The following is a 25,090-nucleotide window of genomic DNA, read 5'->3' as shown; positions in this document are numbered from 1 at the left end:
CAGCTCAAGTCCCAGATTGGCATATCATGGCTAGGAGGACTTGTGCAAATCTTTTAACTTTCTAGTCATCATTTTCCTTATTTGTGAAATATGAATAGCAATCGCATCGACCTAGTGGGATAAAATGAGATAATGCACGTATGCACTAAAAGTCCCTGGCACATAGTAAGTGCTTCATGAACATCAGCATAAACTATTATTAACATTGTATCCAGTCCTGAGCTTAATTAAAGGACTTTTGTTGCTGACTCATATCCAATTCATGATCCATTTGGCTTAGCCTTGCGATACTTTTGTTCATTATTTGTTCTCAGTAAGTATCTGCAGTGTGATACTGAGGTCTCTATTTCTCCTTTCTAAATGTACCACGCTATTTTTATCCCTGCTCATTGACCCTTTGTCTCCTACAGCTTTTCTGCAAAGTCTGTGTTTCTGAGAATCTGTTAAAGGTTTTCATTTTTGTTTTTTGGGTTGGTTGGTTTGTTTTAGTGATGTTGTGAGGCAAGAGAAAAGAAGCTGCCTTGTATCATTGTTAAAATATTCCATCTCTGATCTTTAACAACTAATGCCTCTCTGGATTCAGAGTGGCTCCTAGGTTTTCAGGAAGCTGGCGTAGCCACCAAACTCTCTGATCCTTATTTCATAAATAGCAGTATATTGAAAGTTAATCCCCCAGATCTGATTATGATCCTAATTTGATCCTCTCTCATTGCCAGTAATACGGAAGGGAAGAGGAGGGTGCCAGCTCCACTCTGGAATGGAATAATAATCAGCACATCATCCTAATTTTCTATGACATTTCATTTGCCCAAAGAGATTTCAGGCTTATTGTCTCATTTGATATTCAAACCACCTGGAACGTAGGTTGGGTGAGAATTACTTATGCTTACTTTGGAAGAAACTGAAGTAAATAAAAGTGAATAATTTGCCCAAGTCAAACAAAAGGCCAGTGCAAGTGCCATAAATAGACTGTAGTTCTCCAAATTTACAACTGGAGGCTCTTCAGATTGGCCAGACTGCTAAACACGACAGGAGAGGGCTACACACTCAGAATAAGGGCAGAATGGCACTGCCCTCTCTTTCTTCCACTGTCCTGGGGTCTAGGACCACCCACCTACATAGGCAGTTTCTCTTTGTGCCCCCAGTAGAGAATAAGCAGTCAGTCCCTGAAGCTTCCAGAAAGGTCCACAGCAGGGACATTGAGTATCAGTGAACTGGCTTTCAAAGGATGAAACCAAACTTTTGGGGAGGAACACAAAATCTCAGGCACTTAATGGGCCTCATGTTTGTTCATCATGAATTATCATTTTAGGAATCTGAGCCAACTCTGCCTCTTGGTTATATTACTCTTAAGCAAAATCATTAATAATCCTATACTCCTAGGGACCAGAGGCCGCTAGGTGGTTGTGTCTATCATCCATGGTTAGTCCTCAGGTATAGTTTACAAGCAATTCTTTGCAGAAACAAGCCATTTTTTGATAGTGGACTTGATGTGGACTTGAACTGGATAAGGGCTTCAGTGAGGTTGGCAGGAATCTTACATTTGAGCTCTGCTATCTACCATAGAATATTCTCACCTTTCATACCTCTCTCACTCTCTCCTCACTCATCTTCTGCCCACGTTATTTTTGCTTGCTCGGCATCCCTTTCTCCATTAATTTGGGGAATCATTCCTCTTCCTTTCCATGTGCTTCTAGTGGGGGTGTGAATCATAAGATCTCTTTCACTTTCTTCAGTAGGGTGCAAATGTGACCAAGTTAGCTCAATCAGCCTCTCTTTCCCACAGGTCATATGGTAAATGCAAGGCTGATTTTACAAGAAATCATCAAGTTGTTTTCCAAAATGGTCATACCATTTTACATTCCCACTAGCAATGTACAAGCCAGGGCCAGCTACATAATTTGCTAGACCCAGTGCAAAATAAAACGTGGGGTCTCTTGTTCAAAAAGTAGAATAGGGGCCGGCCCCATGGCCAGCTGGTCAAGTTTGCGCGCTCTGCTTCGGTAGCCTGGGGTTTCGCTGGTCTGGATCCTGGGCACGGATATGGCACCGCTTGTCAGGCCATGCTGAGGCTGCGTCCCACATAGCACAACCAGAGGCACTCACAACTAAAATATACAACTATGTACTGGGGGGCTTTGGAGAGAAGAAGAAGGGGGAAAAAAAAGGAAGATTGGTAACAGATGTTAGCCGAGGTGCCAATCTTTGAAAAAAAGACTATATAAATTTTTTTTCTTCTGCAGTCTCTTTCTTGGCTTGTCATGGTGGTTTTTATTTGCTATAGTAATTTTATTTGCTACTAATTACTAGCATGAATTTTACTGCTATTTTATCTTTATTTTATGCAGTGCCAATGTACCGCATATATATTTTTTATTTTCTGTACGTTATGATGTTTTGACATCTTAAAAGGTCTTTCTGGCTGGGAGAGACTGCTTCTCCCTGAGCTAGCCAATTCCCCTCCTGGGACCCATTAACCATAGATTGTCCCCGGGCCAGAGAGCTGCTCATCTGATATGGGACCTAGTTGAACCTAAACTTCCACAAAAACAAAAGCAAAACACAAAAACCCTGTCAAGTGCAGCTGCACACCATCCTGGTGACTGTTGATCTTGTCACTGCTGGTCAGGGTGCTTTCAATGATTTACAATCAAGAGGTCTAAACCCTCCAAGTAAGCCACTGTTTCAATCAAATGTGGCAAATGCTGAGACCCATGTCAACGCCAGTGGGTACCCACTTGAAGAGGGTACCTCAGGCGCACATCCCCAGCCCAGGAGCTTACCGCTGGAGACGACATCACCTCAGATGACCTGACCCCCGCCCAAGACTCGCCACTGGAGAGGACTTCACCCCCTGCACTAGAGACAACTTCACCCTGGACACTGGGATCTCCACCCAAGCAATGCCCATGGACCTCCTCTCCTGAGACCGAACTGGACATGGGACATTTTTGCTTTTCTTCCTTTGATATTAGAGAGTCTATTGTTTCTGAGCTCAGTGTCTGCTTAGCCCGTGCTCCTGGTATATTCCTTGCTCTCTGCTCAAATGTACATCCCTACACTTCCTGCGTAAATGGAAACCTGGTAGAAGTTACTACTACCTATGCCATTCTAAAAATTACTGGAGATTATTGTTCTCCCCAGGAGGCACCTGCCTCATACTAGTCAACACCTTGACCCCCAGTGCCTTCTCCTAGGATCCACCTCCAGCTTTCCATCATGATCTCCCACCGTGCATCTCAAACTATGACCACCAAAACCACCCTTCCTCTTGGTTACACACAGAACCACGAATCTTTACATATACCTTACTAACTTATTTTACATACTCCAACAACAGAACTGCCAGACCTGCCACCTTGACCTGAGCTTATTTATAACACACTTAACAACTCCACTAAGATATTCTTAGAAATCCCCAAAATTTCAGATTTATTTTTCTTGGCTAATGCCATATAAATGGGAAACTTAGTTATGGGCCGGCTTGCAGTCTTTGTACTTCTGCTTGTGTTCCTCCTCCCTACTCTCATAATAAAATGTTGTCTATGCTGTTTAGGGCAACTTATGCCTTACTCTAAAAGTCTCCACTGTCATCACCCCAAACTTTCCTTAATATGATGTTAAAACATCAGAGGACCAACTGTATATATATATATTTTGTGTGTGTGTGTGTGTGTGTGTGTGTGTGAGGAAGATTGGCCTTGGGCTAACATCTGTTGCCAATCTCCCTCTTTTTGCTTGAGGAAGATTGTCACTGAGCTAACATCTGTGCCAATCTTCCTCTATTTTATGTGGGATGCCGCCACAGCATGGCTTGACAAACAGTGCTAGGTCTGCACCTGGGTTCTGAACCTGAGAACCCTGGGCTGCCAAAGCAGAGCTAGGGAACTTAACCACTACGCCACTGGGCCAGCCCCTATATATATTTTTTATTTTCTGTATATTATGATGTTTTGACATCTTAAAAACCCTTTCTGGCTGAGGAGAGACTGCCCTCCTGAGCTAGCCAATCCTTGGAGATAGCAAAGAACTCAGCTGGGAGCACGTCCTTTGATATGCAAAATAACCGTCCAGAGCCATACCTGCTCCCTCTGGCCCATACAGCCAAGTTAGGCAATATTCCTCTGCCTTTACCCTCTACCTTATCCCAGGTCCCAGGCAACTAGGGACCACCCCTATAGCCCAAAGCTCGCAGAAATTATTCAAACCAGACTGTCCTACCTTGTTCACCTGCCCTGTCTTGCCTTTCCTCAGGAAACTCCAATTGAGGCTGTGACCTAAGCACCTGGCCCCTGCTCCTGTCCTCTGCCTGGAGACCACCCTGGTATCTGTTCTGTACGGCCCTGTGTGGTGTGCCTCCTGTCTCTAGGACCTGTAAGTATAATACACGTTGCTTTATCCTGAGCCTCTCCTCTGTCTTCTCTTGTGGCTGTACCATCTCATAAAAGACTACAAAACAGCCGGCTTTAGATACAAAGAGTTTTTAGCTTGTATGTGGAATTCCCAAAATTACACAATTTGGATTTCACAGCTCGTATATTTATTTAGCTCTTCTGAAAAGAGTGGAAACATTGCACAAAACTAACTCAACTGTTTTTATTTCACTTCTCCATTCATGCAAATTCTAGCAACTCTCTCCCTTAGGCTCACTGATGGGTAAGGAGGACTGAAAGGAAAAGGAACTCCAGGTTGCCTGGTCTTTCTCTTTCCTTTAATGTCATCACTCTCAGTGTTAGCAGTTGGCTAACAGAGAGAAACACAAGTGAAAAAGGACATAGAGTTCTTTGGTGTTTGTGTTTCCTAGAATGCTACGCCAGCTTTCTTCATTCAAAGCAAGTTCTGGTTCAAATGGGAACTGTGGTCCCTTGAGCAGGGTTGCTAGTTAGCAAATAAAACACAAGACAAACAATTAAATCTGGATCTCAGATAAACGCCAAATCATTTTTTAGTATAACTATGTCCAAATATTGCATGGGACCTACTGTATTTCATCTGGCAACCCTCTATCTTGGGGCCATCGGTGCTCTCTGCTTCCTCAGTCATACATGTAACATGATTATGTAACATGAAGTTTACCATATTCACCATTTTTAAATGTACCTTCAGTGGCATTAAGTACATTTATATTGTTGTGCTACCATCACCCCCAGAACTCTTTTTATCTTGCAAAACTGAAATTCTGCATCCATTAAACACAAACGGTCCATTTCCCCCTCCCTCCAGCCCCTGACAACCACCATCCTACTTTCTGTCTCTGTGAAGTTAGGTACTCTAAGTACTTCATATGAGTGGGATCAGTATTTTTCAAAGTATTTTAAAGTCCTTTTGTGATTGGCTATTTCACTTAGCATGTCTTCAAGGTTCATCCATGTTGTAGCATATGTCAGAACTTCTTTCCTTTTCAAGGCTGAAAAATATTCCATTCCATATACATGCCACATTTTGTTTATCCAGTCATCCATTGATTGACACTTGAGTTGCTTCTGCATTTTAACTATTGCAAATAATGCTGCTATGAACATGAGTGTACAAAGTCTCTGCTTTCAATTCTCTGGGGTATATACCCTGAAGCAGAATTGTTGGATCATATGGAAAGTCTATTTTTAATTTTCTGAGGAACAGCATGATTAGTTTTTACTTGCTTTGAGTCTTGCTGAATTCCCATACACTGTGTCCACCAGAATTCTGCGCTCATGGGACGGTGCAAACACTATGTACTAACAGTGCAGCACGGAACAAACAGGCATATTATGAGTATCTCCTCTGCTCACATACATTTTCCATCATTTCATTGGCCTTCACTTACAAAACCCTAGTTCAAAGGTAAAATTATTATTAAGAATTTCAGTGACAGTGAAGAGCAGAGCATTAAACCAAGTGTGGGACCCTTCTGAGTATAGTGCCCAGGAAGCCAGCCTGGTATGAGAGTTCCAATTGTTCCACATTCTCCCTAACAATCAGTATTGTCAGGCTCTTTGATTTCAGCCAGGACGTGAAATGGTATCTCATTGTAGTTTTAATTTGAATTTCCATGATGATTATTGATGTTGACTATCTTTTTCTGTACTGTCAGCTCTTTATACATCTTCTTTATCTCTGTCTGTACGTAATTATATATCTTTCCCCTTTTTCTCCCCATTGGTTTATCTTCTTATTATTGAGTTGTAAGAGTTCTTTATGTATTGTGAGTATCAGTCATTTGTGATCTCTATCTATCTATATATGTGTATCTGTATGGATACACATAAAATTTATATGAAGACATAAAGGACCTATAATAGCCAAAACAGTGTGGAATGGCATAAGAATAGATATATAGAATAATGCAATAGAATAGAGAACCTAGAAACAGACTCACACGTACATGTTCAAGTAATTTTCACCAAAGAAGTTCAATGGGGAGGATAGTCTTTTCAACATATAGTACTGGAACAATTGAGTATTCATATGCAAAAACAAAATTAATGTGGATGCTTATATCTGTATGGATACACATATATAGATGTATGTAGATATATCCATATCCATATGGATACACATATATAGATATAAGTAGATTGATAAATGGTTTTTTCTCCCAGTCTTTGACTTGCCTTTTCATTTTCTTAATAATATCTTTGAAGGAGAATGTTTTTAACTTTGATGAAGTCCAAATTATCAGTGTTTTTCTTTTATGGTTCATGCTTTTTGTGTCCTAAGAATCTTTGCCTATTCTAAGGTCACAAAGATTTCCTCCCTCCTTTTCTCTTCCTCCTCCTCCCTCTCTCCTCCTCCTTCTTGTTCTTTAGCTTCTATGTTTAAATTTACGATCAACTTTGAGTCTATTTTTTAGTGTGGTGGGAGGTAAGGATCCAGATTCCTTATTCTATTCTACGTAGCAATCCCGTCATATGCACAAAAAGAAAGTTTTGCTCCTTCCTTTTCAATATGTATACCTTTTTTTCTTGCCTTATAACACTGTATGGAACCTCCATTACTTTTAGTTATTGAAAATGTTTTATTTACCCCTCATTTCTAAAGGATCTTTTCTCTGGACATAGCATTCTGGGTTGACAGTGTTTCCCTTTCAGACTTTAAAGATTTTGTATCTTTGACTTCCAGCCTCCATTGTTTCTGCTGAGAAACAATGCATGTTTGTGATATTGTCTTTCTCTTGTCGCTTTTGAGATATTTTCTTTACCTCTGGTTCTCAGCAGCTTTACTACAATATACTTAGATTTAGTTTTCTTTGAATTTATTTTGTTTAGAGTTCAGTGAACTTTTTGGATCTACAAGCTTTAATCAAATTTTGGAAAGTTTTGGCCATTGTATCTTCAAATATTTTTTATGTGTCATTCTAATCCTCTTCTTCTTCTGGCTCTCCTATTTATTATATGTAAGTTAGTCTGTTTGGTATTTTCCCACAGGACCCTGGGTTTATCTCATCAGGATGTTGACTTAAAATAATAACTCATGTAATATGTCCAAGGAAAATCAGGTTCAAATAAATTTTAAGGTCATCTTTAGAGAAGTTACACAAAGATGTAGCCTTGTGTATGACTCTATGTGTGTGTGTGTAAGAGAGATGATGGGGGCTTGCATATCACACCCCATGATGGTATAGGGGTTAGGACCTCTAGCTCTGGAGATAGACATACTGGTTTTAAATTCTGGTTTTGCCACTGAATACTGTATGAACTTGGGCAAGTTACTTAGCCTCTTGAAACCTCGGTTTCTTCAGCTATAAAATGGGGACAATATTAATACCTACTTTATAGAATTTCAAGAAGGGAAAATGGTATTTTGCTGCTGTTTGAGTTAGCATTTTTTTTAAATTAGTGAGGCTAAGCATCTTTTAATGTATTTATAGGTCATATTTTTTTCTCTGCAAATTGCCTGCTTGTATTGTTGTGCATTTAAATATATTCGTTGAGCTTATATTCATTGAGTTATATGATTTTTTTATTAGTTTGGATATATTATGAAGTTAAATATTAGGATAAAATATTATAATAATAATAAAAATAGTAAAATATTATTACAAATATATCTAACTGATATTACTGTTTGGTCGATTTTACATATGTTGTAAATTCTTATTCTTAGTTGACTTTTTAAAAACTTTGTTTATGGACTTTTTTCCTAGAGAAATTTACAACTATTATGTAATAAAATCTGACAATATTTTTCTTTATTGGACTGAGGGCCTCAGTTTCTAGCTGGCTGTTGGCCAGAGGCCACCCTCAGTTCCTTGCCACTTGGACCTCTCCAACATGGCAGCTTGTTTCATCAAAGCATGCAAGCTAAAGGCAAGAGAGAGTCTGCTAATAAGACAGAAGTCACAATATTACATAATCTACTCATGAAAGTAACATCTCATCATCTTTGTCATATTCTATCAGCTAGAAGCAAGCCACTGGGTCCAGCCCACCCTGAAGGGGAGGGGATCACAAAAGGGCACATTTACCAGGAGGCAGAGATAATTGGGGCCATTGTAGAGTCTACATGCACATCATCCTTGACTCCTCTTCTTTTGCCTGCTGTCAACGCAAATAATCCATAACCAACCTATAAATCAGAATTGGGGTGAGTTTATTACGAGCCAGAGTGAGGATTATAACCCGGGAAAGCCTTAGAAGGCGTTGCAGAGAAGCACGGGTTCCAGTCTTATATCTGAAGTACAGTCTTATATCTTTTTAGAACAAAGAAGATACATTAAACACACCCAGGATATATTTTCATCAAAACTTCAAAGAGGTATTAAGTTGCAAATTAGCAGGTCAACACGACTATGATGCTAGGAAAGGGACTAATCCAGGCATTACCAATAGGGTCTTACCTATAGGGCACGGGAAGTATGCATTCTTATCTTAAGAGAGTGCACTCGGGCCAGCCCAGTGGCACAGTGGTTAAGTTCACACCCTCTGCTTCGGTGGCCCAGGGTTCCCCAGTTCAGATCCTGGGCGTGGACCTATGTACAGTTTATCAAGCCATGCTGTGGCAGGCATCCCACATATAAAATAGAGGAAGATGGGCACAGATGTCAGCTCAGGGCCAATCTTGCTGAGCAAAAAAAAAAGAGAGAGAGTGCATTCTTTACTTTAGTGGTTAAGCAGAGGTACAATGTATGTTTGATAGGCCATAAGTCAGCCTTTTAGTTCAACCCAAATCAGTTTTGAACCCGGATAGTTACCGCTTATACTTCAATGTGTGAAAATCTCTTGTCATATTAAATGTTACCTCTGCCTGGAATGTCCCCTCTCCACAACTGCATGGCCAACTTCCTCACTTTAAGTCTTTACCCAATGTCATCTTTAGAGTGATGCCTTCCCTAAACATCCTGTTTGAAATTGCAAACTCCTGTTCCCTACTCCCCTTCCTTGCTTTGCTTTTCTCCATAACATAAATCACTGACTAATATGCTTCTTGTCTGTCACTCTCCACTAGAGTGTAGCCTCCACGAGAACAGGGATTCTTATCTGCTTTACTGCTAGAGCCACAGCAACTTGAACCTGGTAATGCCTTAATAAATATTTGTTTAATGAATGAATGTATTTAGATATTTACTCCATCTGGAATTAATTTTTATGGTTGGAGATAAGAATATACCTTAACCATTTTCCTCCCTAAACAGATGGCCAATTATTCTAATACCATGTATTTAATAATCTATCCACCACACCACCCCTGCCCCCCCGACTTGAAAGAGAGAGTCTAAATAGAGCATCTGTTTCACAGAACATTAACTATTTCTCTATCAGTTTTTTTTTTTAAAGATTTTATTTTTTTCCTTTTTCTCCCCAAAGCCCCCCAGTACATAGTTGTATATTCTTAGTTGTGGGTCCTTCTAGTTGTGGCATGTGGGACGCCGCCTCAGCGTGGCTGGATGAGTGGTGCCATGTCTGCGCCCAGGATTCGAACCAACGAAACACTGGGCCACCTGCAGCGGAGTGTGCGAACTTAACCACTCGGCCACGAGGCTGGCCCCTTTCTATCAGTTTTTTAACACTCTAGCCTTATGGCATCCTTTAACAAGGCTTGGCCTCATGAACACTGAAGCTGGATAATGATTCTGTAATCTCAGAAGGATTTCGTGGATCTTCACTCTAGTTCTCTGACATTTCATATGGCTCAGTCCCCCTTTGGATTCCTGAGCTTTTCTGTTTCATGCTAAATGACCAAAGAATCAGAATGTTGGTAAGAATGATGATGAGGATGATAATGAAGAACCCATAAATCCACCAGCCATGACATCCTTTGTGGAAGAAAGGTGGAGAGCAATCACAAATCAGGTAAAATTAAGAGTTGTAAGGGGGGCCGGCCCCATGGCCGAGTGGTTAAGTTTATGCGCTCTGCTTCAGCGGCCCAGGGTTTCGCCGGTTTGGATCCTGGGTGCAGACATGGCACTGCTCATTAGGCCACACTGAGGCGGTGTCCCACATGCCACAACTAGAGGGACCTACAACTAAAATATACAACTATGTACGGAGCTTTGGGGAGAAAAAGCAGAAAAAAAAAAAAAAAGATTGGCAACAGTTGTTAGCTCAGGTACCAATCTTTAAAAAAAAATAAAATAGAGCAGTAAGGGGCCGGCCCGGTGGCACAGCAGTTAAGTTCACACATTCCACTTTGGTGGCTTGAGGTTCACTGGTTCAGATCCCTGGTGTGGACCTACACACTGCTTGTTAAGCCATGTGTGGCAGGCTTCCCAGATATAAAGTAGAGGAAGATGGGCACAGGTGTTAGCTCAGGGCTAGTCTTCCTCAGCAAAAAGAGGAGGATTGGCAGCAGATGTTAGCTCAGGGCTAATCTTCCTCAAAAAAAAAAGAGTAATAAACCATTTCTTAAGCCCTCACTTTCACCAGCTGGTGCATGATCTCCAGCTCCTCTCCATCTTCCTGCTTCTCTCTCAGAGTCTCCTGGGCAAGTCTCACCTGTGCTTGCAGACAAGTTCTCTTAGCTCCCACACTCTGTCTAAGGCGACAATGTGAGGAAGGAGCTGATATCATAGTGGTCATATCTTAGATCTGTCAGCTCTGGAGCTGCCCCCAGAAATGACTTCCTGTAAGAGTAGACTTTGAGGCTTGGGTTATTTACCATGGTGTCTGTGGACATTAAATGAGCAGGGCTTGGTTTACTCAAATCACCTCAATCATGCTACATCTTTAAACATCCAGACCTGCGTACAAATAAGGAAAGAAACCAGGGCCAGCTGTAGTGGCCTAGTGGTTAAGTTTGGCGCACTCCAATTTGGTGGCCTGGGTTCAGTTCCCAGGTGCTAACCTACATCACTCGTCTGTCAGGGGCCATGCTGTGGTGGTGGGTCACATACAAAAAGAAGAACATTGGCAGCAGATGTTAGCTCAGGGTGAATCTTCCTCAGCAAAAATTAACTAATTAATTAATTAATTTAAAAAAAGAAGGAAAAAACCAAGTCATAGTCACCTGCCCCAGAAAGATTACCTCTTGCCATACGGGCGTGGAACCACTGATCTCTGCTACTAGTCATGCCCAAGTCCCCTGAGTTGACATAGGCAGTAAAAGAAGGGGGTGGTCAGAGTTCTCCAGAACCTGTAGAGATGGAAAAAGGCTATCAATGTCACGCCACTATTTTCTCAGACATGCCAGCATTGTACTACTTCTTTGTTCTCATTTTAGACCCTGCTCTCTTATAGCAGAATTTGTTTCAACTCAGCATACTCCCTTAGGGACCCAACAAAATTTAAAAATAAGAATCACTGAGAATGAGATTATCATCACAGGATACAAATTTGGTTCCAACCAAAACAATGCCAGAAACACTTCCAGCAATCCTTAAGAAGGTCTTCAGGAATATGACTGAAGTTGATCTGCAGCCAAATAAAAATCAGAATTCTTCTGTCTTAAAGGCAAACATGCCTAAAATATACACAAACTTGAATGATCATTTTGCAATGAAACGTTTTAATAAGAAAGCCAAAATGAAGGAGAGACCTCAAATGTTAACTATAAAATGCATTACTTTCCCAAAAATGGAGAAGTTGCATCACAGAATTCAGTCCACCAATGAATTTTCAACATTATAGCGTCAGCAGCAGAGCCCCTAAACAGCTGATTTGAAAAAAAGAGATTTTTTTTTTTCATTTTGTATGTCAGGAAATTGGAGTGAAAATTGGTTAGGTTATTTAAAGAACCTCAGTTACATCTGTATTTCAGAAACAGCAGCACAGTATATGAATAGAGATGACACTTTCCTATTCCCAGCTCCCAGAATGCATGTGGAGAGGCTGAATTTTTACCAAGAGAAAAGATTGAAATTTAAATTAATAAGAACAAATGCCTTGATGACCTTCACCTGCTGGAGCATCATCCAGATTTTCTTACAGGTTGCCACAGCCTGGGGCTCTGTGAGTGACTCAGGCAAACTCAGTGACAGCAGTCTAAATGGTGTTTAGGTCTGGGTTTTGTAGCTGTAGAGATGGACGCTGCATGGAGTGGCTCTTGTGCTCTGAACACCTTCTCCTTACTTCTGAAGAGGCTGTCTGTGAGCTTGAGACCTTCCTTTGGAGCACTCCAGGGTCAGACCTCCCTGCTCCTAGCTATTGGGGTGCCGTCCCTTTGAGAAGCTGGCCTCGGACTGGGCACTTCCAACTTCTAAGCGCCTTGCTTATCCTCAACATCTGCCTTTCGGGCCTTTCTTGCTTTACCAGACCTTTGCCGACAGCATGGGGAGCTGCCGGCACCGAGCTACCCCATTGCCGCTGATTCCTAGTCTTCTCTGAGCCTTTGAGAAGACTTCCATGTAACAACTAGAGTGAAACACCCAGATTACGCCCTCCCCACAGCCCTACCCCCAAAATGCAAGGCTTATCCGCCGCATTCTCCCTCTCATCCGGCTGCTGTGGTGTCGGCAGGAATTTTTAGAATGTCCTCCCCTCTAGCCTTTATTTATCTAAGTCTACTCATCTTGGAAGGCTCTGCTTTTCCCAGGAAGCCGTCTTTGCTTGCTCTATTACAAACTGTTCTCAAGGCTAGGACAGGATCTTCAGAGGACTGTGGCTCTGAAAATGTTTTGGTGCTCCTCCATTATAATTCAAAATAAAAACAATTCTAAAACATAAAATATGCGTCCAAAATCCAATGAGTTCCACGCCCTTCCCCCCCCCGTAATTGTTATTTAGATGATTTTTTAAGAGATATCAAACTCTTTCCAAAATTCTTTTGGTACCCTTGATTTGATGATACTTAAGACAATGCTAAGGCTGCCTACTGGCTCATCCACCTGCTTCCTTCACTAGAAAGAATGCATTATGAGATTAGGGACTTGGGGTGGCTGATTAATCACTGTATCTCTGAAGCCTAGAATAGCACCCACATATGATAGGTGCTCAATTTGTTTCACTAATGAATGAAAGGGCAATCTTCCAGCTGTCTTCAAACATTTTAAGAACTTCATGTGGTGGATGTGCAGGTGGGGTTACCAGCTTGGGTTTTCTACTGTGCGTCTTAAGACACGGACCTATGTATGGGAAGTACTGGGACTGAACATAAGAATTTTCTGACATTTAGAGTTGGTCAACATTACCCTTGGCAGCCTTGTGAAATAGTGACATCTCCACCAGTGGAAATACTGTTAGAGGAGCACCTGTCAGGGGACTCCCTCTTTTAAAAGGCAAAGAGTCGGAAGAGATGACTGTGGTAGGCAGAATAACGGCCTCGCAAAGATGTCCATGTCCTGATCCCTGGAACCTGTAAACATTACCTGATATGGCAAAAGGGACTCCGGAGACGTGATTAAGATAAGGACCCGAAAACGGGGAGATGATCCTGAATTGTCGGGAGGAGTGGCAATCTAATCATGTGTCCTTAAACTCAGAGAACCTTTCCCAGCTGAGGTCAGAGTCAGAGAGGTGTGACGGTGCTGGCTTTGAAGAAGGAGGAAGGGCCCACAAACCAGGGAGCCTCTACATTAACCATTAGCCTCTACAAAGTTGAAGACAAGAGAAGATCTCCTCCCATAGCCTCGAGAAAGGAATCCAGCCCTGCTGTCACTTTGATTTTTTTGACTTGTTGAATTTTTGACTTGTGTTGGAATTGTAATGTACAGAATTGTAAGATGATAAATTTATGTGTTTAACCCATCAAGTGTGTGGGAAAACTAATACAATGAACTTTAAGGTTATTTTCCAGATCTAAGATTTCATAATGCTAAATTATTGCAGAAGGGATTGGATTAGAACCAGGAAAACAGTTCCAAAGGGAGGGTTATTAAACGCAGAGGTGGTTTATCAAGGCAAGAGTGAAATCCCTATCTCCAAAAGCTTAACGATGGGGACAGATGAACGTGACCTGTCTGGAACTCAGCCTAAAGTTCCACCAGCCCAGAATCCTGGGGATGAGCTAAATGACTTCCTACTCCCTGGAGTCTATAAAAGGAGCCCAGAAGTGAAAAGAGGCAGGGGTTCGGCAAGATTGGGGCAAATTGGCTTTAAATGGAAACAATTTCCCTTCTGAAAGTTTCAGAGTTTTCGGTGAAAATGTCCAAATTGAAGCAGTATAAAACCTCTGTCTCCTGTTTGGCAGCAGATGTAAAATTGCACATGAACATACAGATACATAAACAACGCAGCCATTGATATTATGCCCAAGCCGAGCCTGTTGTCTGATTCTGAGTGACTGAGCCAGGCTGCCTGTTTCCACCCAAGGTTCTGTTACAATAGGAGCCATTTTGACTACATCTTAAATTTAAGAAAACTCCCTCCTACCTCAGGGGAGGGCAGGCCCTTGAGTCTGCAAATCAGTCTGCATACCACCCGAGCACTCTTCAGGAATCTGCTCTGACTTGCCAACTAAGGGCTCCAAAGAGAGGGAGAGAATAGCCGCAGACTTCACTCAAAACTCCCCCTAGCCTGCACTTGTGGGCGTCACCTGCCTTGGGTTTCTAGGAAGCCGGCAGACGCGCCTTCAGCAGTGGCCGGAAGGGCTGCTCTTTTTTGGCTGCATTTGTTTTGGAAAGTAAAATGTCAATTCAGCTGGACTGTTGACAATTCCAGGAGTAGCTACTCAGCCATGTGTCATGTGATCTGAAAGTCATCAGTAGCATTTTGACTACAGATTTGCTCATCTCAAGGGCCAGCTCACCTTCCTGTGTGACACAATTTGAGTTCTTGTCTATGTTTGTTTGAAGGGAGGTGGAGAGGTAGTGGATGTGGGGGCTATTAATGTCATAATCGCCTCCCTTGCACCATCAGCATTTCTCATCAGTCCTTGCACACCAACCAGTTCACGCCCGTAGAATCTAACTTCACACCAGCGAGGACAAGGCCTCTTCATCTTGGAGCTGTGACATCTATGCTTGAAAGTCTCTGTCAGCCAGGAAACACCGTTATGATGGGCTGGATGGTGGCCTGCAAATGACCAGTCAGAATCCCTAGCCCTGGGCCATTAACCCCATTTCATCCAGAGGAAACTCAAGTCCAGAGACCTGGAGAGTCTCGTTTTAGGTCACCTGCTGACTTCTAGTCCTGTTTTTTGACCCCTAGCCCAGGGTGCTTTATACTTCAGGGCACTGTGGTCAAAGCTGGTTTCAAACAGGGCTGAGGCTAAACGTTTCAGAGACAGATCTAGTATCTTGGTTGAGAGAACAGCCTGTGGAGTCCGAGTGATCTGGGTTTGAATCCTGACTTAATAGCAATGGCACCCTGGTAAATTACTTAACCATGAATTTACCCACCAAGTCACTGAATAAGCTTCCAGAATTTGGCCTAAACCCTGGGAATGGGAACCCAAAAAGAACTGGGGTAATCTTTATTTTTTAACCAGTCCATCAGATGGGGGCGGGGAAGGGTGAGTTGCTTGTGGCTCAGAAGAGTTAGCAATGAACTGAGGTCCAGAAAATTAAGAGACGTATTTCTTGCACACCAGGGCTGACATTCTTAGCAGCTCCGCCCCACACCCGGAGAACTCGCGCGTTCCGCGATGCCCGAGGCTACCAGCCTTGCCTGACCACCAGATGTGCTCCTCTTCTTGGGCCGGCTTAATTTCCAGGCCTTTTTCCTTGCTATTCGTCTCCTGCCAGGTTGCCAGTCGAAGGCTGGGAACGCTCACGCTGCAGCCAGGGCCACAGGCGCCCACGGTGGCGGGACAAGCTGTCCTCAGGCCTGTGCCCAGCGGACCGCAGAGCCGCAGGGCGCGGGGACGACCCGGCCCGAGTCTCAGGCCAGGCACGGCTCTCAGCACATCCACACACAGACTTTCCGCGTAGCGAAGCACAGCGACACTCCCCACCGCCGAGAGAGCGGCGGCGACCGACGAGGCCCAACCCCAAGGCTCGGGTCCTCAGGGTCCGCACAGGCGGGTGTGCGCGTGCGCCAGTCTGTGCCGGTGCGCGTGCGCGCGCTGGAGTAGACTTGGATCAAAACTCGCAGAGCCGTCCGCGGGCCGGGCGGTGGGTGCAGAGTCCCGGGGATGCAGTGCGGGGTGACGCCAGGCTGCCGGGCCCGGTAGCACGGGCGACCCTGAGCCCTCCCGGCTGTCCAGCTCCGCACCCGAACTGGCGCACCGCGGCTAGCTGCGTCCGCCCTGCGGAGAACGGCGGACCCCCCACCGTGCTCACCGCCGGGAAGTTTCAAAGCTGCACGCGCTCTGGCCTTTCAAACGAAGCGCTCCAGATCTGTCAGATTTCCAGAAATGTCTTGATTACTTTCTTTCTTTTTCTTTTGCTCTGTTTTTAAATCTTCCTCTGCAGTGTGCATGTCATGACCCTCTGACACGTTTTAGGCAACCCTCTGAAAAACTGAAATGGGAGCTATGGTAATGACTTGAGTATTCACCCTTGACTAAAACCTGTGACTGGCTCCGCCATTGCATTTTGGGATAAAATCTAAAATCTGCACGTGGTCTCCAACCTCTGCGTGATCTGTACCCAGTGGCCCAGTCTGAACCCATCCAGTTTCACTCTCTCCCTCCCCACAAGCTCCAGTCACGAGGACTCTTTACCCTTCTTCAAGGAGACAAGCCTTTCCCGCCTCAGCTGAGACGTTTGCAGTGTTTCCCATGACTGAAAGATTCCTCCTCCTCTCTCTGCCTTCTTCCTTCTCATCCTTTGGGTTTCAGCTTAAATGTCACTTGCTGGGAAGAGCCCTCACTGATCTCTCAAAACTTTCTTTTCCTTGGCACTTAACACAATGTATCATTTTAAAAAATGTATCTTGTGTTTATTTGTTCAGTGCCTATGTTTAGTAGACTGCAAGTTTAATAAGGGCAGGACCGTGTCTCTTTTACCTGTTACTGTATCTTCAGAACCTAGCAGGAGCTGGGACATAGTGGATATTTCCTATGTATTATTCAATGTAGGAAGGAACTTTCCAAAGATGTAATTTTAGACCTTTGATTTGGGGAAGGTGCAAAGGTCACAGTTTGCAGTAGAGGAGACAAGTTTAGAATCTTGGCCTCTAAATTTTTTTGAGGGTACACTACTTTCAGTAACAACTTTTTTTTTTTAAGTAATTTTTTTTTTTTAAGATTTTATTTTTCCTTTTTCTCCCCAAAGCCCCCCGGTACATAGTTGTGTATTTTTAGTTGTGGGTCCTTCTAGTTGTGGCATGTGGGATGCCGCCTCAGCATGGCCTGACGAGTGGTGCCATGTCTGTGCCCAGGATTCAAACTGGTGAAACCCTGGGCCACTGAAGCAGAGCGCATGAACTTAACCACTCAGCCACTGGGCCATCTCCAGTAACAACTCTTTTTTATTTTTATTTTTTTAGTGTGCACTCCAAATATATGTATATTTATTTACAAATTATAAAAATAATGCATCCTCATATGTATATTTATATATTATTACAAAGCACACCAAAGAGAAGCTTTAAAAAGCTAAGATAAAAATAATAGCTATAAATAAAAGTTCTAAAATTTTTTTCCTGCACTGCACTTTGGAGCCTACTATGTAGATGATTTGTGAGAAGAGGGCTGCCCTCTCCTGGTGGAAGGCAGCTAAAGACATTTGATTCAGGTTACATGGATTCCACAGGTTTACTATTTGGTGGCCTACGTTGGCGGGTACTCGTAGCATACACAGATCTACATTATTTTCATTTTTGGAAAATATAAGGCAAGGCATTGTTTTAAGCCAGCACATCTTTAAAGACAGAGATACTCGTATGGTGCAGTCATAATGGATCAGGAAACACTGAAACATCTGCATGTATAAGTGTCTCAAAACTGAGTGTACATCTGTGTAACGTCATGGTCAGTACTCAATAAACAGAAAATAGTTAATCTGTTCTCATGTTTCAAATTTTACAAACTTTTCCCCTTTGAAAACAACTGAATTATATTATTGTAGTTTTGATGGCAGGATATTCCCTGCTGACTTTTGTACTATATATATATTTATAATATATTATAATTTATTTATATTATTTTTATTTATTTATTTATATTATTTAATTTATTTTATATTATAAATATTTATATAAAATAAAAGCTTACCTATTTTAAGCAGTAAAGATTTTTAGAGTGAAAGCATAACATATTTCTATAAAAGAGCATGTCTTTTTTACTTAAATAGTTCAGCATTTGAACAAATTTGAAATGCCTTCATGCAGGGGATGAAATGGGGGAGACTGTTCGTAATATAGTCCTAAGAATATATTACTGATCTGTGTATGAATTTCCGGCAGTCAGCTAAAGCTTCTGTGAGAGAAATAGGAGTGAAACATGCAACACGGAACAAACAGTGAAACTGACTAATTGTTCACAATTGCCAGTTGTGTACATAAATAACTCAGTTACTATTATTTATTCCTCCAAAGCTATTTTACTACTTGACCAACATGTTCAATTTTACCTTTTCAGTTCTACTTCTGCAAAAACTAATATGTTTTAGAATCTGTCTAAGCTGCCCCTTCTTCAAGTTGCAATCAGAGATACAGGCAAAGAGACAAACGATTGTGAGCAAACGAGAGTCCTGATCCCTTGCCTTGTCTCCTAAATAACACATTCACAGCAAATATACACAAAGGCCCAAAATGCCTAGGCAGGGTGAGGAAAGGAGTGACGACGAAGTAGAAATGCTTTGGATGTACCACGGATCTTGAGCTTCTTTATCGGATGAAGCTTCCTTCACAATTCATTGCATTTCTCTACTTCATTTCCATGACAAAGGTCAGGCAGAAATATTATGCAAGCAGCACACAGTCCAACCACCGCATCCAAAGGGTGCAAATCTCCCAGAATTCTTACGTCAAAGTCCACATCCTAATCCAACACTCCCGTCCCTTTGTCTGTTTGTCACCAAAATTCTTTTTTGGATCTATACTTGGGTTCTGTGGAATACTAAATTTTGTATGGTAATCAGAGATTCTGAAAATAACAGATTACTTATTAATTACAAATGGAAAAAGGTGCCATTACAATGGAGAAATTTGGAGGACACTTTTAATTAGATAATCAATTTATCATCACCAACAATAGGATACACTGATATTTTATGCCCCTCATGTGATGCACTGAGGAGGACACAATCCATCTTATATATGTTTTTTGCCAAAAATATTAAATCTGAATCTAATTCAAGGAGACAGATAAATCCAAATTAAGGGACATTCTTGAAAACAATGGTTCTGAACTCCTAAAAATGTCAGTGTCAGCCCCAGCCCCATGGCCAAGTGGTTAAAGTTTGACTCTCTGCTTCAGTGGCCTGGGTTTGTGGGTTCGCATCCTGGGCTCCAACCTACTTCACTCAGCAGCCATGCTGTGGTGGTGTCCCCCATGTAAAAAGTAGAGGAAGACTGGCACAGATGTTAGTTCAGGGCTAATCTTCTGCAAGCAAAAAAAGAGGAAGATTGGCAATGGATGTTAGCTCAGGGTGAATCTTCCTCAAGGGAAAAAAAAATGTCAGTGTCATGAAGATTTTTTTTAAAAAAAGGTGGAGGAACTGTTCTAGATTAAAGAAGACTAACTACAGTTTGGGTCTTTGATCAGTGTTTAGATCTTGGGTGAGGAAAAAACCCCAGCTACAAAAGACAGTATTGAGACAATTTGGAAATTTAGATGTGAACTGTACACTAGATAATAATATTCTGTCATGCTAAATATCTTGTAATGGTATTGTGCATCCTAGTTCTTTGAGGACACATGCTTAAATATTTACGAGTGAAGTGTTATGATGTCTGTAACTTACTCCAAATCATTTAGCATTTGCCCCCTCTCTTTATCTGTATAGATATGGATGTAGCAAATTTGGCAAGTATTTATCTATCAGTGAAACTAGGTGAAAGGAAGGTGGGTGTTTGTTGTACTACTCTTTCAACTTTTCTGTTGACTTGAAAATTTTCAAAAGAAAATGTTAGGGAAAATATAAGCCCAAAATCTGACCATTTATCATCACCTCCATGATGCCCTAGACCAAGCCCCTATCATCTCCCCTGGATAACTGCAACAGCTTCCCAGCTGGTCTCCTTGCTTCTGCCCTTGCCCGCCTCCAGTCTATTCTTCACACAGGGGCCAGAGTGATGTTGTAAAGTGTAAATCAACTGTCCTCTGCTCAAAACCTTGCAACAGCATCCCAATTTGCTCAGAGTACAAACCGAAGTCCCTCCATGGGCTGCTCCCCATCTCCATTTCTTTTCTGCTCTTTCCTCTTTCTATGCCTGGCTTCCTGCCTCGGTCACCTGCTCCTCGTTTCCTCAGGCTCTTACCTCAGGCCTTTGTACTTGCTGTTCCCTCTATCTGGAAAGGTTTTCCCCAGATTTCTGCATGGCTTTCTCAGCACCTCCCACTTTTATCACCTCATCTCCATCTAACATACCAAACATTTTACTCTTTTTATTTGTATTTTCTGTACCACTCCCCTGCCACACTTAATAGAATATAAGCTCCGTTAGGGAGGAGACATTTGTCTGTTTTGTTCAATGCTGTATCCCCAGTGTTTTGAACTGTACCTAGACTTAGCAGTTACTTAATAAATATGTTTTCGAATGAATGAAACAGCTTGGTTATCTTCTGGTCTTAAAGCCTCTCCCTCTCTAGGGACACTAAGCCAATCAGAGGGGCTGGTGGTTATATCTCCATCTATCGAAGCAAACAAACCAACAGACAAAACTGCCACAGCTCTCATTCTTCCAACGAAGAGAGCTCCCATCCCTGGCAATCGGATCAACTCATATAAATTGATTCATGATGGGAGACAGATTATCCACATTCTGACTTCTCTGATCATCACATTCTGACTTCCAAGCTGCTTTCCACGGCTCATTCCAGGTCTACTGCTTGCAGAGACTTGCATAGGCTCTACCGTGACAGTAAAGCATCTATGTTCACCGTACATCAGAACCTTCTTTCACTTCCTCGTTGTCATCCAATCTAAACTTTCTCTTTTAATGTTTATCTCTCTTAATCATAATATTACTACTTTTTTCTCCCTTTAAAGTAAAAACGTAGATCTTTTATGGAAGATTTGAATCCCTACTGGGGCATTTAAATATCACTGTATTCCCACCATTCAGGAGGATTTACGTACCTACAGGTCTACAGGCCCATGGGCCTGGCCACAGAGCACACGGGTTACACGTGGAGGTTGCTCACCTGAAGTTGCCTCTGAAGATGATCACCTTCTGTAAGGCAACCCAGCCAGAGCCAGCCTGCTTTTACCCGGTAAGCAGTTGAAAATAATCTTAAGTGATGGATTCACTTGTTTAATTTTTCATTGATTTTACTTTGACAATGAGTATTTTATCCAAAACCATCTTCTGGAGGTATGGAAGTGAAAATTACTCTCTAACATGCTTCCAATTACTGAAAGATAAAAGTATGGAGTCTTCGGAGCTGGGTTTCTCCCATTCTTTCTTTGATTTTTTTTTTTATGTTTCCTAAAATGAGCCTTGTTAATTAACACAGTAGATACAAGATACTATTTACACCCATTTGGGCTGGTAAAGGTGCACAGAGTGAAAGCTAACGAGCACCAGAAATGATAGAAAGTGCTCACACTACCTGGGAGCTTCCTTCAAAACTATGAAGCGCATCCAGCACGGAGACAGGACGAGAGCCGCAGAACAGACGGCGGGGCCGCTCGCACGGTGAGAGCCAAGCCTGAGGAGGGACTCTTTCAAAGCTAGGCGGTTCCCGGGTGTCCTGGGATTCATTCACCAGAGACAGCGAATGGGCCGTTTATTTCCTCCAGAAATAAAACATTAATGTCTAACCCCAGGCCCTCGGGTCTTCCTGAGATACCCCGCGCACTGATTCCTCTAGCAGGTCTGAGCGGGTGGCGGCGGAACCGTGCGACATTGCAGCCTGCTCTGGGGACCCCTGCTGTTCCATGGCCGCCCCTGATGGACCACCACCTCCCCACGGGGCCCAGGTCCCCCTCGACCTGGGGCTCCCCTGAGCACACGGGCACCCCGCGGGGCCTAGCACAGGTCTTGAACAAGAGACGGAGTGGCCGGTCACTCTGGGGACAGAGCAGCGGCTTGGAGCGCTGGCTGGGCCCCTTCAAGCCGCGTGTCTGGCCAAGGACTTGGCCGGCGCGTCCCCTGCAGGCGGGCGTGGGGACGCGCCCCGCTCCCGGGCTGCGGCGAGGCGGGGATGAGGTCATGCACTTCGGACGCCGGGCCCTTAGGAGGCGCTGGCCGCGCTCTCCCGGTCGCGGACGGCCCCCTGGCGGAGGCCGCGGAGCCCCACGGGGAAGCCGCGCTCGGCTCCCGTCTGCTCCGGCCCTTGCTGTCCCGCGCCGGGACCCCCTCCGCGAAGCTCAGCTTCCTCCCGCGCCGGCCCTGCTTCAAGTCGGGGACGGGACCCTGCGCTGGCGCGGCGAGCGCTCTGGAAGAAAACGGAGAAAAGGCGCGAGGAGAGGGAGAGGCAGGGAGGGGGGCGTCCTGCGTCCCGCACCGGGACAGCGGGCCCTGCGACCCTGCGGCCGCTCCCGCCTTGGCTGCCCCGCGGCCCGCCCCTGGGGGCTGTGTGGGGACCGCGCTGCTGCCTGTCAAGACGGCTCGCTCGGCACCCTTCACGTAGGCGCTGGATCAGTCTTCAAATGGGGTTGATTTAAAGATTATCTAGTCCAGCCATTAAAAAAGACAAGATCGTCTCATTTGCAACAACATGGATGGACCTTGAGGGTATTATGTTAAACAAAATTAGCCAAAGACAAACATGGCATGATTTCACTCATATGTGGAAGATAAACAAACAAATGGATAAAGAGAACAAATAAGTGGTTACCAGAGGGGAAGCGGGTGGAGGGGTGGGCGAAAGCGGAAAAGGGGTACATGTGTATGGTGACAGATAAAAGACTATTGGTGGTAAATATATATATATATATATATATATATATATATATATATATATATATATCTAGTCCAAATATTTATTGAATGAATATTCAAGAATTATAAAAAAATGTGAGTACTTAGGAGAGCCCTTGGCGTATAGTAAGTGCCATATTCCTGACTCTTTTCATCTGAAAAAGTGACTAAGTTGCCCCAGGTCACAGGCTACCGAGTGGCAGAGCTCGCTGAGGTTTGAGACGGGGCATTCTGCCCCCACACTCTGTGCTATTAGTCACTACCACAGTTAGCAACAACTAAGGAGCAGGTTTTTAGATACCTTCCCTGGGTTCTTTTTATATTTTTTTGGTCTGTTAAATTAGGAAATAAACCACCTCAGATGGAATCTGAGATACTATATTTCCCCCTTATCCACGATTTCGCTTTTGGCAGTTTGAGACACTCTCAGTCAACTGTGGTCAGAAAATATTAAATGGAAAATTCCAGAAATAAGCAATTCAAAAGTTTTAAATTGCCATCTTTCTGAGCAGCATGATGAAATTTCCCACCGCCCGGCGCCATCCCACCCCAGGATGGTGAATGCACCAGATCCACGCCTATATGCTACCTGCCTTAGTCACTTAGCAGCCCTCCGAGTTATCAGATCGACTGTTGGGTATGGCAGTGCTTGAGTTCAAGTAACCGTTATTTTACTTAAAATGGCCCAAAAGCTCAAGAGTAGTGAGGCTGACAACTTGGATATCCGAAGAGAAGCTGTGAAGTGCTTTGTTTAAGCGAAAAGGTGAAAGTTCTCAACTTATAAGGGAAGAAAACAAATCGCATGCTGAGGTTTCAAAGATCTAGGGTAATATTATTACAGTATATTGTTATAATTGTTCTATTTTATTATTGTTGTTAATCTTTTACTGTGTCTAATTTATAAATTAAACTTTATCATTGATATATATGCATAGGAAAAAACATAGTATTTATCGGGTTCGGTACTACCTGTGGTTTCAGGCTTCCAGTGGCGGTTTTGGAACACATCCCCCAAGGATAAGGGCGGGCTACTGTGCACCAGTCCCATATGGATCTTAAAAGTGCAGCGGTTCATGGTGTACTGAGATCCGTGTGCATGTTTTTCAACTAAATCTGTGGCAGATTCCAGTTTGCCTGAATTTTTAAAGTATAAATGATTTCAGCAGTCAAAATATACATGGAGCAACAGAAGGCAACTACAAAACTCATAGGACCTACAAACTTTCTATGATGGACTGAGTCGTGCTCATCTGAAGGAAATTGTAGCTGTCATTGCTGGCGAAATTGAAGGGTCCAGATATTATCTCCACTACAACCTGGTTGGGCATCTCATAGTTTTCACTTTCCTACAGGTCAGTCATTTATGAGATTTGCTCTGTTCTTTCAAACTACACATTTCAAAAATTAAATTTCTTCTGAAGGCTATATACTCTGTATAATGAATTACTTTCACTAATTACTGTGCTAGAGGAAATGAGGGTTATCAATGGTGCATACGTGAGAAGACTCCTCGGGGAAATATTAAACGCTTGGACGGAAACTCACCAAACAGCTGGCGTTGTTGCGTGAAGAACCATGGGAGCAAACATTAGACTCTTAGGGGTCATGGTTGGGTTTTCAGGCATTTCTTGTAAAATCATGGTAAATAATGTGCGTTTGTAAATAGAGGGGCCCATTTAACATACTGGAAGCAAGACTGACTGAGTACATAGTTATTACACTTCAGGAAGTGTGAGCCCATTGTGATAGGGTGAAAAGTGACCACCCAAAAGATACCCACATCTTAATGCCTGTAACTTGCGAATGTTACCTTATTTGGAAAA

General features: G+C 43.0%; 1 protein-coding gene and 1 long non-coding RNA gene across 9 annotated transcripts in view; one reads left to right on the top strand and one right to left on the bottom strand.

Annotated features, from left to right (window-relative positions):
• The window catches only part of RNF6 (ring finger protein 6), a 43,469-nt gene extending 18,775 nt beyond the window's left edge, over window positions 1-24,694 (top strand). For 2 of the 6 annotated variants that reach the window (XM_070578651.1, XM_070578652.1), the window contains exon 6: window positions 4,255-5,118. In XM_070578651.1, the coding sequence (XP_070434752.1) occupies window positions 4,255-4,281 (27 nt within the window). In that variant the 3' untranslated portion in view covers window positions 4,282-5,118. Of the gene's footprint in view, window positions 1-4,254; window positions 5,119-13,834; window positions 14,104-21,467; window positions 21,616-24,248 lie in introns of those variants that run through there. The other 4 variants (XR_011528011.1, XR_011528008.1, XR_011528012.1 and 1 more) reach the window with 4 other exon arrangements.
• On the bottom strand, window positions 457-16,849 carry LOC139076413 (uncharacterized). Of its 3 annotated transcripts, none has more exons than XR_011528013.1 (3): window positions 15,100-16,849; window positions 11,443-11,550; window positions 457-2,136 (listed from the first exon to the last, which is right to left on the bottom strand). It is a non-coding gene; the product is annotated as an uncharacterized lncRNA (long non-coding RNA). The 3 variants fall into 3 exon arrangements; XR_011528015.1 differs by lacking the exon at window positions 457-2,136 and adding an exon at window positions 8,339-8,547 and having other exon boundaries at window positions 15,100-16,309; XR_011528014.1 differs by lacking the exon at window positions 457-2,136 and adding an exon at window positions 8,555-9,042 and having other exon boundaries at window positions 14,724-16,320.
• Window positions 24,695-25,090: the final 396 nt, after the last annotated feature.

This window comes from Equus przewalskii, chromosome 16 (assembly GCF_037783145.1).
Source record: "Equus przewalskii isolate Varuska chromosome 16, EquPr2, whole genome shotgun sequence".
NCBI lineage: Eukaryota > Metazoa > Chordata > Mammalia > Perissodactyla > Equidae > Equus > Equus przewalskii.
This window is presented reverse-complemented; position numbering and strand designations above follow the sequence as displayed.